We start from the raw sequence: 21,355 nt of genomic DNA, 5'->3' as shown, positions 1-21,355 counted from the left end.
CTAGGAATTTATTAGTGGAATATTTATTAGGATTTTAATGTTAACTAGGAATTTAATGAAAACTAGGAAATTATTGGTTGGATGTTTAATAGAATTTTAATGTTAACTAGAATATTATATTTGATAAGATTTCAGTGATAACTAGGATTTATTGGTTGGGTGTTTACAAGGATTTTAATGATGAAGTGTTTACTAGAATTTTAATGTTAAATAGGAATTTAACGTTTACTAGCATTTTCTTGGTGGGATATTTACTAGAATTTTAATGATGGAATGTTTGCTAGAATCTTAATGTTTAGCAGGATTTCAATGTTAACTTAGATTTACTTTTTACTAGGATATTAATGTTTACTGGGATTTTAATGATGGAATTATAGTAGGAATTCAATGCATGTTTTGTTATTGCCTCAGCTTAATTATTAATATGAAAAGCTACTATTTTAAATAACCAGAGGGTGCCTTGTTGTCATATGTTTACAAATGTAATCAAAATGTCTTAGAATTCATAGAGTTAATTAAATATCTCCTCACTGGAATGCTTCTCCCTCATATTATTTGTTCATTTAGTGAAGGCATGCACGTCGTGGTAGGTTTTCCGATATAATGGACAGAGCTTGCTCGTCATATAACTCTCGTTCCAATTCCTGTTTTATCAATTGATACCAATGCTTTCATTTATGTGTTTGCCCTACTCTCAGCTGTGTCGTTTTGGCGTGCCACACTTCACATAATTGGTAATGAAAAAAAATTAAGCGAGTTCCGATATGAGCAAATCGTTTCAGCACGTGGATCATATCTGTCGAGTTAACTGAAATGATAATTTAAATACTTGTGTGGTTTTGTATTGGGTAAAATAACCCATTCATTTAACATATTTAACTAGATCAGTCGGAAAATACCCGATTACTATGCAAAAAGAAATATAAGAAAGCCTTGCGTAATCTAAAGGGGACATTGGCGTGGATAGGAGTGTGAAGGGTCCACCTCACAGGTGTCGTGATAAAAAGCCTACCTTGTTGATACAGCCGTTAACGCTATGACATCGGTACACAAAGCCGGCTAATGCCCCAATGTATACCCATAAGTAAGCCACCTCCTACCTTTCTATTCAATTTCCATTGCAAATATGAAGTGTACCTGGTCTTTTCAATCGACGTGTCGACATTCGCACCTGAGATTCAACAGGTGTTCATGTTTTGATCATATATTGTGGGAAAGAAGAAATAGTATTAACTCTAAATACATGAGCTTGTAACTGGAACTCTCTCCGACTTATAGTCAATAACAATCAGTACCGGGCTAAAGCTGCTTTACACATACATAAACATATTATTTTGGGGAACAATAGATAAATATTTGATTCTGAGTAATTGTTTTCCTTAATAATTGAAATCCTTTTGAATGAGCCTGTTGATCTACAGGTATTGGGCCGTGACTGAATGGTTTACTTACGTTTGTGGTTTGTGGCAGAGTTGCACTGGTACTAATATCGTGTCTGTCCGTAAAATGATAAACACACAAACACAAGATTAAATATCATATTCAAATATACCTGTTGTTTACGCTATATTGTTCGGGTCGTTTATTGATTGAAATTTTGATTATGACTGACAATAGGTAATACAAGATTACGTGATTATGAAACTGCTACTTTAACGAGTATTCTTATTCTTATTTCAGAGTGGCGCCAACAGATGCATTTCTACTATAATGTATCCTACTTATCAGAAGGAGAGAAATTATTAGCTGCTGAATTCCATATATTTAAATTAAACCCTAGACCATCATCAGAAGGGGAACAGATGCCTCCACATGTCATTGAGGTGCGTATACAACTAAATATACACTCCCGGCAATGTTGGGCAACACTAGCGGCAAGATGACGTCACTAAAATAATTCCGTAAACAATGACGTGTTATGTACCACGCAAATAGTCTACTGTACGTCTGTTTCGGCTCGTGCAATAAACACGCACTTAATTTAACCCCAACTGCTACTAGATGGTAAAAGCTGATGTTAAACACGAAATCTTCTAATCAGATATAACTTTTTTGAATTATAGATATCAATTTGTATGCCATGATTGATAGTAAAATAATGTGATAGTGCCGAGGGGTTTCTAGTGTAATAATGTAGGGGTACGCCGTGTGTCTACTGCGTGTGTCGACTGACAACCATCACGTGAAATTTTATCACGTTTCCCATCGTTCATAGTTAAGTACGACATTATTTCTGTTGGCACTCAATTGTTTAACACACGACATATGAAGTAAACTCAAATCGTTTTTCTCTAGAACTTTTCCCTTCATTATTAGATGTTTAACGTATCGTCGAATTAAAGCTACTACAAGCAAATTAAGAATGTACAAACATATCTTTAGAAGCGGTTTTTTTTTTTTTTTTTGTTGATAAACGGTTATTATTTGTTTTTAATAACTAGCAATCTTTAAACCAATTTTAAGACGATACGGTTTTGATTTAAATTCTAGATTATAATAGAATCCTGATTGGAGTTATATGTAAGACATTTAATGTTTTTTTAACTTTTAATGCAATATGCAATATAAACTGTTTCTTCATTGTTGACGCCACTGGAGAGTACTACAAAACCATTGGTTATTAAGGTCACTCGAGCTACAACTCATAAGGACATATTGATATCTTTTAAAGTGAAAAACAAAACGCACCATAAGAGTCGAAAACGGCGTGAAGGTGGTTTAGTTTGGATAAGCAAATATTTGTATATAATATTTCAATTTGTTTAAAATTAATTCAAATGTGTATAAAAATGGAAATCAGTTATAAGTCTTTAAGTTATGTTATCTGAAACAACGACAGTGCAGATACGTAGTAGCTGAAGATATTTTAATCTTTTTTTTTTATCGCAGACAATTGTATGCGAGCAGCATATCGCAGTGATGTCTGCTCGCTAAATGCCAATCTTTTCATACTATAAAACTACAGAAGATCATATCAATATATTGAGCAGAGTGATCATTTTTACTCAATTTATGAAAATAAATCTGATATGCATGCATTGTCGTCAGAATGGTCACCTCCATGTTAAGAAAAACTATTGGTGTGTTTAATGGTTGCCATCATAATTTCATTGAAAAAAAAAAGTTTCCCAGAGCGATATAAATATTAAGGTTTGGATAACACTTATCGATAAACTATACTTGATGGTTTTTAGTTACAACCACGATTGTCACATTGAAGACGTTCTATTGTTTAGATTTTAGCTAGATTTCGTAAGTTTTGTCAATGAAATACAGGACACCCGTATATTAATTATACATACGTCTGTTTAGGCTGTTAGTAGGGGTACATTATCGCTCAAATCACTCCCTTTATTCGTCTTACCTGTTTATAAAACGCCATATGACCAATATGGTGTTTGTTTCTTACGTTTAATACCAGTAATTTATCAACGTTTTCGAGTTCGAGTTATCAATTAATACGACTCCATGTGCCCTACTAATTGTTACTTGTAGACAGTTTACCAATATTGAGTGATAATTATATAAAACAACAGTAGAATTCAAACGTGTAACCAAGGCGGCACTTAAAATACATATACAATACTTTAGCATAGAAATATTGAAGAAGGTGCATACAAATCATGTTTCGGAGAGATAGGCGTTTTTACTAGACGACATCAGTTAATAGATGTCAAAAATGACACGTTCTAAGACCCGAAATAGTTTGTGTTGTAATCAATATCTTACGACAAGTAACGAAACCAACCGAGGATTAACTTTCTAATTTGTGGAGGGGTAACTACAAGTGAACAGAGGTAAATTAAACAACAGTCGAAAAATTGCAGTAACCATGATTGCTGTACATAGCTTTGATATTTACATTTACCCACAATGATTGCTGTACATAGCCTTGATATTTACATTTACCCACAATGATTGCTGTACATAGCCTTGCTATTTACATTTACCCACAATGATTGCTGTACATAGCCTTGATATTTACATTTACCCACAATGATTGCTGTACATAGCCTTGATATTTACATTTACCCACAATGATTGCTGTACATAGCCTTGATATTTACATTTACCCACAATGATTGCTGTACATAGCCTTGATATTTACATTTACCCACAATGATTGCTGTACATAGCCTTTATATTTACATTTACCCACAATGATTGCTGTACATAGCCTTGATATTTACATTTACCCACAATGATTGCTGTACATAGCCTTGATATTTACATTTACCCACAATGATTGCTGTACAAAGCCTTTATATTTACATTTACCCACAATGATTGCTGTACATAGCCTTGATATTTACATTTACCCACAATGATTGCTGTACATAGCCTTGATATTTACATTTACCCCTCACCTTTATTGTTTTTATTGCAGATTAAAGTTTACCAAGTGTTGGATCCAGAAAATATTCATTCTCCGCGGGGATTAAAATTATTAGATGCAAAAAGGACTAGCGCTCACCTTCACGGATGGTTTGTGTTCCAAGTAAAAAACGCTGTCAATGAATGGATCAATGGGTCGGCTGTGAACTATGGTGAGTTGTACTGGAATATCTGTATGTAAAGACTGGTATGTCTTTATTGCTGCGTAATTTACGGAATATCTGTATGTAAAGACTGGTATGTCTTTATTGCTGCGTAATTTACGGAAGCTGTCTGTTCATGAAAACGGCAAAAAGTGGAGACAAATCAAAATGGATGAGAAAATCAGTATTATATTGTTACATACGTATGCTAAGACTTCTAAAGATATATAGGGAAAACAACAAAAAAAATGACAAAGTTTTCTAAAAGTCGTGTCACATGGTTCATATCAACACGTTGCTGTTCAGCATTTGCAGAAAGGTATTTGATACAGAAAATTGTATATGTTGAAAATTATTGCAGATGAAAAAAACAACAACTATAAAATATAAAAACAACAAGATATCTTGTGGGTACCTTCTCCAGTTCAATTAGATCTGGGATGGGGAAGAAGATAATATCTAGATGAAGCTCGTCATATGCAGTTATATCAAGACAATGATAAGATCAGAAAAAGTCTAGGAAGCCGAATGGATTTCAAAACATATTTTATATATTTTCCCTGCAATTTAATTGCGAACATTGATGCAGGTCGCGAGGGAACAAATACTGTTACAATGCAAATATTGTTTACATTCTTTTAAACATATTCTGACCAAATTGGTTGTATGATGGATTACCTTCCCTTCTGTATTTAACTTTTTGTTAAGGTCCATTTGATTCTTTTTCGGGAACCCTTTGGCCCCTGACATCAATGACGAATGCTTAAGAACGAAACAAATGTAGCTGTAGAGTCGTTGTTTAACATATACTGTAAGTGTTACTGTGTGTTATAGGTGATACACGTGGTTACAAAGCTCGACACGACTTTACGGAGATATACTTACTGTGTGTTATAAGCTAAGGTGATACACGGGGTTACAAAGCTCGACACGACTTTACGGAGATATACTTACTGTGTGTTATAGGTGATACACGGGGTTACAAAGCTCGACACGACTTTACGGAGATATACTTACTGTGTGTTATAGGTGATACACGGGGTTACAAAGCTCGACACGACTTTACGGAGATATACTTACTGTGTGTTATAGGTGATACACGGGGTTACAAAGCTCGACACGACTTTACAAAGATATACTTACTGTGTGTTATAGGTGATACACGGGGTTACAAAGCTCGACACGACTTTACGGAGATATACTTACTGTGTGTTATAGGTGATACACGGGGTTACAAAGCTCGACACGACTTTACAAAGATATACTTACTTGGGTTCAAACATGTCCAATGACGTTCTACAGGGGTCATGGAGACTGAAGACTGGGCTTCATTTTTCACTTAGCGTTTAGATCTGAAGTAATTTTATGAACAGTTGAAGCTAATCGTATTTACGTCATCTACTACACTGTATATATTTTTAAACAAGATTCTATTCCAAGAGTATCACCATGTTCCACTTAAGAATAATATCGATACATCTTTTTTCCTGGTAATTAAGCTATTCATTTGTAAATAGAAAGATCCTGATCTGTTCTCGAGCCGTGCATGTTGGTACACGTTTCCCTTGTGGAGTTTCAGTATGTCATCCTTTACGACTTCATTAAAGATTAAGTACCCAGAAAATGGATGATATTAAAACATAGAGTTATCTTTCACCGGAAATCTTTGAGCGGAAGTTGTGTAATTGGTCGCTATTGTACGGTTCAGGGTCTTTACGCGCATGGGTGAAAAACCAACCTGCACATCGATGGGCGGAAAGTAGGGGCTGGTTAAAGTACTAAGCACACATAGATTAGTTGGTCTACAGCAGAAAATTGTCAGATTAAAACATAGCAAGAATAATTGTTTTTGGAACCAAACACACTTCATCTAAATACGTTACAGGACCCGTAGGCTTAGTGCCGTGGTAGTGTTAAAACGTGTCAGATAAGTCTGATGTGACCTCTAACCCAGAGACGTGCCGTAAAACTACTCCTATATAAATCCCTCTTCGTAAAAAAAGTAAATGTTTTGGTACATATCCATGCATTAGAGATAACAATGTAAGAAGTAGACACACAGAAAGCAACACCAACAATTAAATTCAATAAATTCCAACATGATTAAGTGAATTAATCAAACGAAATCGAGCAATCGCCAGTCTTTACTGTTACGTGACATATTACGTTACGTCATATCCACGTTTTTGGCGGATTATATATTGTGGATACTTATGTATTCTCCCTAATGTTGTTACGGTCATATGTCCGTTAAGATACCGGTGACACAATAGTAATATTGTTTGAACTCCTCTTTTTGGACCCGTGGTATTTTGGGCAGCCCCCCTCAGATTTCTTTAACACACACCTGGGAGAGCCAAACCAGGTCCTCAGTGTGCCTAAATTGTTTATAGAAAATAATTTCAAGTGGATTTAATTCCGCCAAAGTAATGTAGTTTCATCCTAAACACATGCTTTATAATAAGAACGACGAAGCCTTTCGCTAGTTGAATTTTAAGAAGTGCTTGCTTTTGTGTACACAGGGAACCCACTGAGCTACTTGACAAATTGACATTTCGACAATGCAGTGTATAAGGCTTTTGACAAAATACTGGTTTAGAAGCCTGATTCCTTGGAAGTTTAATTAACTAAAATGACAAATGTGTGAGACTATAGCTCTGGTGTAGAGGGGTTGCACAATGAAAGTCACTGGTAGGGGAGGGTCGCACACCTGACAGGGAAGCCTACACCTGGACTCCTGTAGCTGACACTGCCTCCTGTATGCTTTCTGTAAATCTTAGAGGCAGCCATCGATAGTAACATTATGTAACTCATAGGTGTCTGACACACGGGGGGATCAGTATTATTGACTTGTGTGATTGTTCTGTATGAATTGTTAAAACAGTGGATCGGTATGTACGGTGTTAGTTTAAAGACTTTTTTTTATTCAAATGTTATTCAAATTAATGTCGCATATTGCATATTTCTTTTCATTTTTGGCCTTGGGAAAAAATAAAGAAATACTAAATATGATTTATTTATTGCATTTAGTCATCACCTAACATGCATTGTAGCTAGCGATTAGGTTCGCAGACACAGGTGTCTCTTTCAGATGTGACTTCAATCAGTTCCGCGCTACAACAAGGAGGCGGACATGCTACAGCCTCACAAAACACACCACACAATACCACAATATAACCAACACACCACAGCCACACAAAACATACACAGACACCACACACTACCACAAGTCGACCAACATACCACAGCCACACAAAACATACACAGACACCACACACTACCACAAGATTACCAACATACCACAGCCACACACAACATACACACACCACACACTACCACAAGGTGACCAACAGTCCACAGCCACAGATCACACAATAGTGAAACCATCACGCTCTAGTTGTGAAATATACTTATGCATGATATCAATTACTTATAAAAAAATTAACATTTCAGGGTTTTTAGTAACAACCACCTCACCAAGTGGAAGGCACGTGAACGGAAGTTACGTTCGCTTTGCCCAACGGAAGGAACATCACGAGAGCAAACAGCCAATCCTGGTAGCGTATACAGACGACGGTATGGCACGACATCCCAGCTATATTTCTCCTACTGATGAGAGTAAGTGTTATACGAGACACGCTATAGCCATATAGCTGGGTGGAGCACCCAGTTGTATTTCTGACCACTCTGCTATATTTGGTAATATATGATTATATATTTGGGGGTTTAATCATCTTGTATTGGCTTGCGTTCCGTTTCTTTTATAGACAAATTACGTGCCATTTTACCACAGGGAATGTCAAAACACTGTTAAACATTTCACGGTATAGTATATGAAATGGTATATCTTTGTGCTTTCGTTTTTATTGGTTGTTTTAACGTGAGAGGAGCTGTGACGCACATATAGCAAATTCCAACTTTTTACGCAGAAATTTACTCGTTTACCTTTGGTGCTATAGAAATCAGAAGGGAGAACACTGAAAATACAATGCCTCAATGCCTTTGAATTCAAAAAGGATTACTGATAGCACGGACTTAATGTTTTGTTTAGTCGATTTTGACAATATCTGATCAATTGTTATACAAGATTTGAAACAGATATAGACCCAATGTCTAATATGCATGTATTATCAATCTTAACACACCTTCGGTATTCTCTAGATATATTAAGTATAAAATATAGCTGGTCTCTAGATTTATTATATATAAAATATAGCTGAGACGTTAAGACATTAACTAAATATTCTATCTAAAAATATAACCCTTTATAACATTACCACACTAGTGGTGGTCTCTAGATGTGTTATTTTTAAAATATAGCCGAGACGTTACTGTTTCGAGTCCTGGATTTGTTATATCCCTACAGGAAAATATGCTTTAAATAAAATAAAAAATAAGATAATACATGTATATATAATTTTGCATACCATAATTATGTCTATATAACAAAATGAAAATTCAAAAGCCAAGCCAAGGTGGTATAAAGCGGATAGGAAATGTCGTGCGGAAGTGTAAAACGTGTACATGATGTTATCACTGCCTGTTTTGTATTGTTATTATTATTTCCATTGTGTCCCTAGGCACCATGTAAGGGATGCGAACTGCCAACTCTAATTCTACTCTTACCTAAATATAATGTATAACCCAATCAGGAATTCAAATGCTGATTTTTCAGTCAAACGATATGATTTTGGCACATTGTGAAATTAAAAGCGACGGGGAAATAATATTTATATCGACGTATTCCAATTCAAATGTGCCTGCCTGGCATCAGAACATGGTATTCCGTAGACATGCAATCTTGAATGGTTCCCGGGCTTATCGTTACGCCCATCAGGGGGAACACTTTCTCGACGCCATAAACTAAAGCTTTTGAGACTGCCGCTTGGCATCAAAGGCGATATTTAGGAAGTAAAATATACATTTGCACGCAATTTGTAATTGATTATGTTACAGAGCCCAGTCGACATTGTGCAGACACCTCTCCTCTCGATTACCATATTCCACCATGAGTACTATGGGTTTGCACCAACCGTCGAGTCGTAAAACCGTATTATATTCACATTGCAGCAAGCCGGGGGAATTCGATTAACGCACCAATATGCCAAGATCATAAGGATTTTTTCTCTTCTAACGAAGAAAACTAATAAGAGATATAATACTTTTTCTGTCATTTGTTAAAATTTACATGATAACAAATTGAAATTCTAACGTTTCCACATTCTATTCTAAAATCTGATAATACAAACATACTCTTCTTCAAAGCCTCGAGAACATACCTTTAGTTTACTTGTATAACTTACAACTTGTGGGGATTAATTTTCTCTGACGTGAACACACGGGGGGTCAACAGTTTATACACTGGCTATCTGAGGCCCGGCAGGGCAGCTACTTCATCACACGATATTAATACAAAACACTTAATAGTTTACAGGGGGCTAGACACTCTCTTACATCGGTTCATCTCCTCTGTCGCCCATCACACGGATATGTAGGTGGCAATCTCGGTTAATGTCTACAGTTTTCATCAATCTATCAGAAGACCTTAGTAATCGTCTATGTGTATATGGCCTCATGTATTGGACGTTACGTCACAAGTATAAAACTCGGATCAAACTAACATCAAATGATTATCAGGATCTGTAGAGAATACTTTAATAATATAAATGACGCACGATGAAACATAGAAACGAATCCGTATCTTATGTGATCATGAGCAATGCCATGAAACAAATAACAGGAATGAAAACATAGCAAGGTCCCTGATTGTATATCATCTTTTTTAAATAGATGCGAAATGTTTCCTTTACACGTTTTGTTTCGTATTAACTATTGTTCTTATTTAATTAAATAGTATTGTTCTGATTTGATTGAATATTATTGTTATGATTTATTTGAATAATATTCTGATTTTTTTTAAATATTGTTGTTCTGTTAATGACTTGGTGAACTCCATCTGTAAGGTTTCTTGGTATGATAAGGTCAGTCGTGTTTAGCCTTATTTTCTGTAGTTATTAATAGGTACAAATCTCTATTGTATGCATCATTATAGGGACGCGATTTTAATCAGCCTTTTTATAGCTTTAATTAAGATATGCAAATTATTTTAATACGCGCGATGTATCATTATTAAAACCCGGCAAATGATGGATAGACTCTCACAAATTATCAATGGGATTCCGGTGATGCTCTATACCATCTGGTGGCTTCCACAAAAGTAAAATAACGTTATTATACGGTATGGACCATAAGGTACGGGGTCTATTTGACAAGATGGTTCTTGATAAGGATATTATTTTACATGGATGTTTAACACGTTTAAATACAGTAGTTACACTGCTAATATGTAAAGTTAAAACGATCAGGAATAAGCTGGACTTTCACTCACTTGTGTCACGATATGAATGCTTCGGTAATTAAAAAACTCAAATATTTCTCCCAAACGACAGTTAAAAGAGTTCGATGATTTGTAGGTATCGATACGTAAGGTCATTTCGATTTAAAGATAATTTCATGTTTTATTTTCCAGATTACATGCAAATTAAAAAGGACATTTTAAAGAAGCAGAGGCAGAGGATGCGACAATTCAAAGGAAAAGATTTCCTTCAAGCCGTTCGGCTTTTGAATGAAAGGGAACGAGAAGAAGATCAAATAAGAAACAAACACTTGCAAACGATATTGGGCACAACCGAACAAACACGTCGACGAAGGAGTACAGGGCAGGATAATAGTGAAACAAAATCTAGTACCTCTGGACTGGGAAAGAAAAAGAAAAAACTAACGAAAGAAGAAAGACGACTTAGAAAACAAAGACGTCGAGAGGAAAGACGCAGAAAGCGACGGAAACGTAACAAAAAGAAAGGAAAAGATAAACGAGCACTGGATTACTTCCGACCATATCGCCGTCAGCGAAGGAATTGTGCTCGGCACCAGATGTACGTGGACTTTGATGAGATTGGCTGGTCAGGGTGGATCATATCACCCAAAGGCTATAACGCATATCATTGTAAGGGGGCTTGTCCTTTCCCCCTAGGTCAGAGTCAAAAACCAACCAACCATGCTACAGTTCAGAGCATCGTTCATGCACTTAAAGTCGGGAAGGACGTTTCTACGCCGTGTTGTGTTCCCAACAAGTTATATTCTATAAGTCTTCTATATTTTGATGACGATGAGAACGTCATTTTAAAACAATATGACGACATGGTCGCCGCCAGTTGTGGATGTCATTGATTATCTACTGTTATATCTCATTGTTTATATTTTTTTCATGATAAAACACACAATTTCTTTAATGATACCAACTTTGGATCATTTGGCTCTTTCAACATATTTGTGATTTTTGGATGTAATCTAAAAGGGGCCATGTTCTGCTTGTATTGGATACTAATAAGGATGGAGGCAGCATCTTTACAGATGGGCTTGCTTTGATGGATGGATGTATATCGTGAATTGTATAATTGTCTCCACAAATCTACGGAAATCATATCATTGTTGGATTCAGGCATATATGGACGAGGGTGGACCTGCTGTAAATGGGTGTTGTCTCCAAGGAAAACTAGAATGTGTTTGTGATTTCCTGTGGTGCAAGATAAAACAATATCATGCTCTCTTCTGATATCCATGACGCTGTACATATTGATCTGGTACGATATAAAACAATACCAGTGTTATGTGGAGAACATACGCGTCTCTTTATTGTAATCCTTAACTTTGAGTTTACTGCGGTGTAATTTTGAACGAGATTACATAGCCTTGATATCAGCATATGCATATGTGATAGACCACGTGACATAATACCACAGATACTCTCTAGCCTAGTTAGTTGTTCGTGATCTGTGGTAATGACGACACAAATAATGGACTGATAATGGTGTTTGTAGGGCGTTATGTCTTATTTATGTTCTAATGTATGTATATTTCGACTATTTGTATTTAAAAATAGTATGAGAAAGAGATGAATGTGGAATAGATATACATATCTCGCAGAAATGAAATGTATCGATGTAAGAGTATATGGAGCGAGAGGTATAAATGGTATACTGTATGGGTATTGTTAGAAACATTGATTGCTCGTATGTCAGTTTTCGGACAACATTGATTGCTCGTATGTTCGTTTTCGGACAACATTGATTGCTCGTATGTCAGTTTTAGGAAAACATTGACTGCTCTTTTGTAAGTTTTCAGACATTCATTGACTGTTCGCACAGTATGTTAGTTTTCGGAAAACATTCAATACTCGTATGTCAGTTTTCGACAACACTGAATGTACGTTTTGTCAGTTTTCAGACTATTTTCATGTTAGTCACCAGTTGCAACTGTTTTGTACTCATCATTAGATAATCTGTTATACGGGGATTCTAAACGAGAGGAAAATGTATGAGGTTTGGAGCTATGTTTGTCGTCCGACACGCTTACCATGTCGGTGAGATTAAAGCAAAGCGTGACGTCATCGCCACGTCTGGAAGAGGAGTGATTGCGCAACAGAAGGGCGTGGCTTCTCCATCATAGATTGCTCATATGGTACAGGTTAACACTCAGACCGCGTTCAAAGCCTACGTAGTATATTTATTATTAAGTAAACGTTAGGAATGGAAATAAGGACAGAAGTCATTGAACAAAAATGTTTTGCAAGACAATATCTGTATAGTTATACTGATGCATGTTGTAAGGTATAACACACAGCTCTATACTGCATAGGTGTACACAGTCTGATAGTTGATCATTTCGCCAGATGCTCGCGCAAACATGCCCATGCATAATCATCTATATGCCACAGGTTAAGAGTGACGAATTATAAATGAATACATAAGATATGATAAAGAATAGCAGTTAGTTATGTCATGATTAATAATGTTAAACAGTCAAGATATTGCACTTCGTTTTATATGATTACGGCGTGTATATATATGATAGTAACGAAGGTATAAATTAGTCTTTCTTGGACGCTATAGTAACTAGACACGTTCGTTAATCCTTATTGGACGCTATAGTAACTAGACACGTTCGTTAATCCTTATTGGACGCTATAGTAACTAGACACGTTCGTTAATCCTTCTTAGACGCTGATAGTAACTAGACACGTTCGTTAATCCTTATCGGACGCTGATGGTAATTAAACACATTCGTTAATCCTTATTGGACGCTGATAGTAACTAAACACGTTCGTTAATCCTTATTGGACGCTGATAGTAACTAAACACATTCGTTAATCCTTATTTGACGCTGATAGTAACTAAACACATTCGTCAATCCTCTTTGAAGGTACGTTGTTGCTTGATAAAGGTCTTATTTTGGTGCTGCTTTGTTGAGAATTGAGAGTTTTGTGTATGCTAAGTGTGTTTCAGCTCGATATCTATTTCATTTATCTCCTGTCATTACTGTGCAATGTATGTCAATTCCAAATCTTGATGACAAAATAAAATGGTGATCCCTGTTTCTATCATGTTCACAATTATTCAATATTTAGGATGTCAGATTTAACTCCATTTTACCAGGAACATATAACCGTGAGATAGAGACCGATAAATATAAATGGTATTATAAACAAAACAGTCAACCATTACTGGGTAAAGCTTAATCGGGTATTTTTAGTTTTCACTTTTTTCATTTTGTAAATATTAAGTCCATTTTATTGACTACACATCCTTATTTTGTAAGCGATGCAATATTTTGTAAGAAAATCCAATGTGAAATTACAAAACATCAAATAATGCATGTTTCGTTGTTTTTTTGTTGATTTTTTTTGTTTTAGTTGTTTTTTGTTTTTTGTTTTGTTTTTGTTTGTTTTTGTTTGTTTTTTTCCCAGCGTGACGTTAACCTACGAGACATCAACGTTTTGTTGTACAGTATACTAGCGACATTAGTATTAATATTGTGAAATATATTGACAGCATAGCGCGCGCTGTACTTTCTTGAAACGTCAATTACCTAAGAATTGTATTTTATCGGATTAAACCATGTATCATATTAAAGTTGAAGAGGTTAAACCACATGCATCAGAAGCACAATATTAAGTTTTAAAAAATGCCTCATCATTACGACCATTATGTTATATTGTCTTAGTAGTTTTTAAGTGGTATGATCAAATACAACAAAACGTGTATTATCTTGTTTTACAGTAATATATTTATTTCTGTTTGATAATCTATAATATACAGTATGGTTATTCCTCCGCTGAGATATATTAAGACTTTAAGAAAAGACAAGACGGGAAGCCATAGATTTCATCGCTATCGACGACCATCTTGACAGCGAGTAGACAGATGCAGATCTACTCAGCGAGGTTGGAATCTCGAGAATTCTTTGTGAAAATACGACAATAGGATCCGACACTGGAGATAAACATGGCCGTTTGTAAATCACAAAGTTATAGCCATTTTACGTTTTCTCGTTATTTACAGCCATGTCATCCTAGTGCACAATACATTGTGAAATTACCATTGTCTTTGGGATCCTGGCGATGAAGGGTAAATCTGATAGATTTTGAAACAAATATAGCATATCGGACAAATCTAAGGTAAAGCAAAAAAAAAAAAAACAATACAATATGACAAAACCATTTTCAAAATAGTTTAGACGCAAATAATATAGTATTCCAAATACGCAAGGTCAGTGAGACACGTGGCTCGACACAGCTGACCGTCTCTATCCTCTCCTCCCCTACAAAATATAGAACAGAACAGACACAAGACTCACCAGGAGTCCGTCGTTCCCTCCATTTAATCATCGTAAAGAAGCGCGTGGCTCCAGAAAGGTGTCCGCCGTTTCCTAAACACAATCCTGGCAAAGAAGCGCGTGACTCGAGACAGGTGTCCATCGTTCCCTCCACACAATTCTGGTATGAGACACGTGCCTCGAGACAGGTGTCCGCCGTTTCCTACACACAATCCAGGTAAAGAAGCACGTGGCTCGAAACAGGTGCCCGCCGTTCCCTTCACACAATGTTCCCTCCACACAATCCTGGTAAAGAAACACGCGGCTCCAAGCAGGTGTCCGTCGTTTCCTACACATGATCCAGGTAAAGAAACACGTGGCTCGAGACGGGAATCCGTCGTTTCCTCCACACGATCCAGGTAAAGAAACACATGGTTCGCTACAGGTGTCCGTCATTTCCTACACACAATCCAGGTAAAGAAATATGTGGCTCATTACAGATGTCCGCCGTTCCGTACACACAATCCAGGTAAAGAAACACGTGCCTCGAGACAGATGCCCGCCGTTCCCGTCACACAATTCAGGTAAAGAAACACGTGACTCGAGCAAGGTGTCCACCGCTTCTTCCACACAATCCATGTAAAGAAACATGTTGCTCATGACAGGTGTCCGCCGTTTCCTGCACACAATCCTGGTAAAGAAGGACGTGGCTCGAGACAGGTGTCCACTGTTTCCTACACACAATCGTTGTATAAGACACATGGCTCGAGACAGGTGTCCGTCGTTCAAAATATTTGACCTGAGCCAACAAGTTCTTATATTGTTCTATGTTCAATTTCAGCCAACTTTGACGAATGCGGTCTTATATCTTCCTTTTAAAAGTGTTGTTCTTATCAGTTATTGAGAGAACTCCTTCCAAGCCATCCACCATTGTCCGTACAGTTTGGTGAAACACTTCAGGTGCACTGGAGATCCCAAATGGTACACGCTTGAACCTATATCGTCCTATAGTAATATCAAATGTACGCAATATTGTGATATTGTCTTCTAAAACTTCTCCAAAAAGCTGCTGCTGGCATCCAATTTACGGAGCTTACTCCTCACTTCATATAAGGTTGAAAATTTTAAAAATGTCGCGGTATAATACATGTATATATAAAAGCCTTTTGGGTCAAAGCAAATTATTAACTTGCTTTTTGGGTTTTCCACTAGACACAAACATAGAATGCGCCTAGCGAAATGGTACATCTACTTTTTCTATGATACCAATGCTTTCCATTGTGTCTTTCTTCAATTCGCCTTAATGCAACTGGAACACGACACGGAGGATGAACTACAAGTTTTACAGTCATATTTATCTCATTTATTCTAGTAAACATCCGGTTCTGGAGAATACTTCAGGGCATTCCTCGATAATACCATGTTTAGTTGTTTGTGTCATCTGACGTTCAAATTGAGTTATTCACACGCCTGCAGAGCTAGGACTGCTGCAGATTCTATGTCAACAACTGTGTTGTCATACCGACATTTCAAATCAACTACACTTCTCACTGGAATCTTCTCTCCGCTAATTGTCGTTAGTTTACATATGCTGTTATTGAGTTTATTGTTAGTCCTTTTGACTTTATCGAAAATTTTTCCTAACATGACATTCGCCTGAGCATCGGTGTCCAACGTGAGTGTGATTGGATGTCCTTTCACATTTAATTTTGTTTGACAATCAGTTTGTGACACCGTGTCTATACTCAATAAAGAGCCAATAAACAGTTCACCTTCTTCAACAGATTGAACATTTTGTTCTACACACTGATGATAAGTGGTCTTGAGATTGTGACGTTTTTACCTTCGTGACACGGTTCATTCTTGTTGTTGTGTTTATATCCATATCTTGTACATTTTGATTTTGTTCTCAACATCTATCTTGGAAAATAAGAGTCGAAGTTTGACCATGCGACACCGAACGCTGCATAAACGATTATGTCCTTGACCAACTTGTCAGATAAATCACCAGATATAAAGTATGTCATGTATTGGTTGATAGTTTCTCCCTTTTTCTTGTAACCTGGTAAAATTTGTGTCTCCCAAATGTTGAAAGATTACAATTACTTCAACATGGCTACCGCTGGTTTGAGGATATTTTTTGCCAGTTCAAAAGTGTTCGTCACCTCGAGGGCCTCCTTACCGATCACGTGGTGTCACATTGCTGAGATTTTTCTTTTGCTACGGCTTCCATTTGCGGAAGTTTTCTGACACGTTTTCTTGTAAGCGTCCATATCATCTTACTTTCTGCCACTATTTAATGGTAAAGCCTGAATCCTTCACATGTTCCATTTCGCAGTGATTTATTTAGGGTCATACCAATGTTTGAGTGCAATACAATCAAATAAGGGATCGGTATACGGTACTTTGATTCCGGAACATCTATCATTAAGATATGGCAGTATATAAAAAAATGTCCTCACACTAAGGTAAAATATAACAAAACGTCATCACACCAACATTAAATATAAAACAACGCCGTAACACCAAGATAAAATATCACAAAACGCCGTCACACCAAGATTAAATATAAAACAACGCCGTTACACCAAGATTAAATATCCCAAAACGTCGTTACACCAAAATTAAATATCACAAAACGCCGTCAAACCAAGATTAAATATCACAAAACGCCGTCACACCAAGATTAAATATCACAAAACGCCGTCACACCAAGATTAAATATCACAAAACGACGTCACTCCAAGGTAAAATATCACAAAACGCCGTCACACTAAGGGTAAATATCACAAAACGTCGTAACACCAAGATTAAATATCACAAAACGCCGTCACACCAAGATTAAATATCACAAAACACCGTCACACCTAGGGGAAATATCACAAAACGTCGTAACACCAAGATTAAATATCACAAAACGCCGTAACACCAAGGTTAAATATCACAAAACGCCGTCACACCAAGGTTAAATATCACAAAACGTCGTAACACCAAGGTTAAATATCACAAAACGTCGTAACACCAAGGTTAAATATCACAAAACGCCGTCACACCAAGATTAAATATCACAAAACGTCGTAACACCAAGATTAAATATCACAAAACGTCGTAACACCAAGGTTAAATATCACAAAACGCCGTCACACCAAGATTAAATATCACAAAACGCCGTAACACCAAGATTAAATATCACAAAACGTCGTAACACCAAGATTAAATATCACAAAACGCCGTCACTCCAAGGTTAAATATCACAAAACGCCGTCACACCAAGATTAAATATCACAAAATGCCGTCACACCAAGGGGAAATATAATAAAACATCTTCACACCAAGGTAAAGTATAACAAAACGTCATCACACCAAGGTAAAACATAACAAAACGTCATCACACCAGGGTAAAATATAACAAAACGTCATCACACCAGGGTAAAATATAACAAAACTTCATCACACCAAGGTAAAATATACGAAACGTCATCACACCAAGGTAAAATATCACAAAACGTCGTAACACCAAGATTAAATATCACAAAACGCCGTCACTCCAAGATTAAATATCACAAAACGCCGTCACTCCAAGGTTAAATATCACAAAACGCCGTCACACCAAGATTAAATATCACAAAATGCCGTCACACCAAGGGGAAATATAATAAAACATCTTCACACTAAGGTAAAGTATAACAAAACGTCATCACACCAAGGTAAAGTATAACAAAACGTCATCACACGAAGGTAAAACATAACAAAACTTCATCACACCAAGGTAAAACATAACGAAACGTCATCACACCAAGGTAAACTATCACAAACTTCATAACGCCAAGGTAAAATATAATAAAACATCTTCACACCAAGGTAAACTATCACAAAACTTCATCACACCAAGGTAAAATATAACGAAACGTCATCACACCAGGGTAAAATATAGCAAAACGTCATCACACCAGGGTAAAATATAACAAAACTTCATCACACCAAGGTAAAATATACGAAACGTCATCACACCAGGGTAAAATATAACAAAACGTCATCACACCAAGGTCAAAGATCACAAAACGCCATCACACCAATGTAAATTATAACAAAACGTCATAAACCAAGGTAAAATATTTCAAAACGTTATCACACCGAGGAAAAATATTTACACTTGCGTTGCATTGTCTCTAGATGAATCCAGCCAAACCCAGTGTGTACAATCATCGATGTGTACACATGGTGATTGGGCTTGCGCAAGAATACCAGATACAAACGTAAACAGAACTACTTATCTAAAATTCAGAAGCGCTTGAAATAATGAATTAAAAGGTATATCATATAGAAATATAATAGGGTATCCACATTTAACAAAATAGCAATAAACAAATGTATCTTTCATTAATGAAAATGTAAAAATGGACTTAAAATTGAGTCCAACCTTGTCCCAAGTAGACGCTAAATATATTTTTTTCGTCTGCAATTGATATTTACATCACGAATCTCGCTGCGGCTGATTTCTTTGGTATTTTCTACGACAGCAAGGTTAAAGCGGAATGTAATACTGGAAATAAAGAGGGGTTCCTTGGGATTGACACTGATAGAGAAGACATGCGACCTTCCGAGACTTCAACGTCGAGTCTCGGCACTACTTGTTACTCGTTAAATACTACATTTACTGTCGTCATCATTGACATCCTCATCATTTTCACATAGTGCTTCCGGTACAATAAGTCTGTTCTAATAAACTCATCGCTGTACAAACTACGTGTATAAAGTAAATTATTTTAAAATGTTTTATGAAATGCCGTGGTTGCAAAGTGCAGATAAGGACAATTTTTAATTTACATTTCGGTAACTACATATTTTTAACTTGGTAGAATATAAGATTACAACAAAATATCAACTCACAGACGTCAAACTATAACAAAACGTCAATTCACAAAGAAAATTATAACAGAACATCAGTAATAGTAGATCAATAAAGAAAAAGGAGAATAAAACCAGAATGTGTTCCGAAAGGCAAGCCTCTTCTCCTTTATCAACAGCTCTTGTCATGTAATTTAAGCTAAATTCAATGGCACATCCTCAAAATGAAATTTAGGGCAACAAAACTATATACGTATATCTATAAACAGATGAGAGTTAGAGTGATGACAAATGCACCACTAGGTATAACAACAAACAGATGAGAGTTAGGGTGACAAAGGAACTACTGGGTATATCAACAAACATATGAGATTTAGAGTGGTGACAAAGGAACTACTGAGTATATCAACAAACAGATGAGAGTTAGGGCGGTGACAAAGGAACTACTGGGTATATCAACAAACAGATGAGAGTTAGGGTGGTGACAAAGGAACTACTGGGTATATCAACAAAATGATGAGAGTTAGGGCGGTGACAAAGGAACTACTGGGTATATCAACAAAATGATGAGACTTAGGGTGGTGACAAAGGAACTACTGGGTATATCAACAAACAGATGAGAGTTAGGGTGGGGACAAAGGAACTACTAGGTATATCAACAAACAGATGAGAGTTAGGGCGGTGACAAGGGAACTACTGGGTATATCAACAAACAGATGAGAGTTAGGGTGGTGACAAAGGAACTACTGGGTATATCAACAAACAGATGAGATTTAGAGTGGTGACAATGGAACTACTGGGGATATCAACAAACAGATGAGAGTTAGGGTGATGACAAAGGAACTACTAGGTATATCAACAAACAGATGAGAGTTAGGGTGGGGACAAAGGAACTACTGGGTATATCAACAAACAGATGAGAGTAAGGGTGGTGACAAAGGAACTACTAGGGATATCAACAAACAGATGAGAGTTAGGGTGGGGACAAAGGAACTACTAGGTATATCAACAAACAGATGAGAGTTAGGGCGGTGACAAGGGAACTACTCGGTATATCAACAAACATATGAGAGTTCGGGTGGTGACAAAGGAACTACTGGGTATATCAACAAACAGATGTGAGTTAGGGTGGGGACAAAGGAACTACTAGGTATATCAACAAACAGATGAGAGTTAGGGCGGTGACGAGGGAACTACTCGGTATATCAACAAACATATGAGAGTTCGGGTGGTGACAAAGGAACTACTGGGTATATCAACAAACAGATGAGAGCTAGGGTGGTGACAAAGGAACTACTGGGTATATCAACAAACAG

The 21,355-nt window shown here is 36.6% G+C and overlaps 1 protein-coding gene across 1 annotated transcript in view; it reads left to right on the top strand.

Moving 5' to 3' along the window:
• LOC117323670 (bone morphogenetic protein 2-like) overlaps positions 1–13,975 on the top strand; it is a 45,550-nt gene extending 31,575 nt beyond the window's left edge. The window contains exons 2-5 of the mRNA XM_033879018.1: positions 1,681–1,823; positions 4,388–4,547; positions 7,992–8,156; positions 11,068–13,975. Of these exons, the coding sequence (XP_033734909.1) occupies positions 1,681–1,823; positions 4,388–4,547; positions 7,992–8,156; positions 11,068–11,768 (1,169 nt within the window). The 3' untranslated portion in view covers positions 11,769–13,975. The remainder of the gene's footprint in view (positions 1–1,680; positions 1,824–4,387; positions 4,548–7,991; positions 8,157–11,067) is intronic.
• The last annotated feature ends 7,380 nt before the right edge of the window (positions 13,976–21,355 follow it).

Source organism: Pecten maximus, chromosome 1 (assembly GCF_902652985.1).
Source record: "Pecten maximus chromosome 1, xPecMax1.1, whole genome shotgun sequence".
NCBI classification, from domain to species: Eukaryota; Metazoa; Mollusca; class Bivalvia; order Pectinida; family Pectinidae; genus Pecten; species Pecten maximus.
The sequence above is the reverse complement of the archived record's forward strand: the minus strand, read 5'-3'. Positions and strand labels throughout refer to the sequence as shown.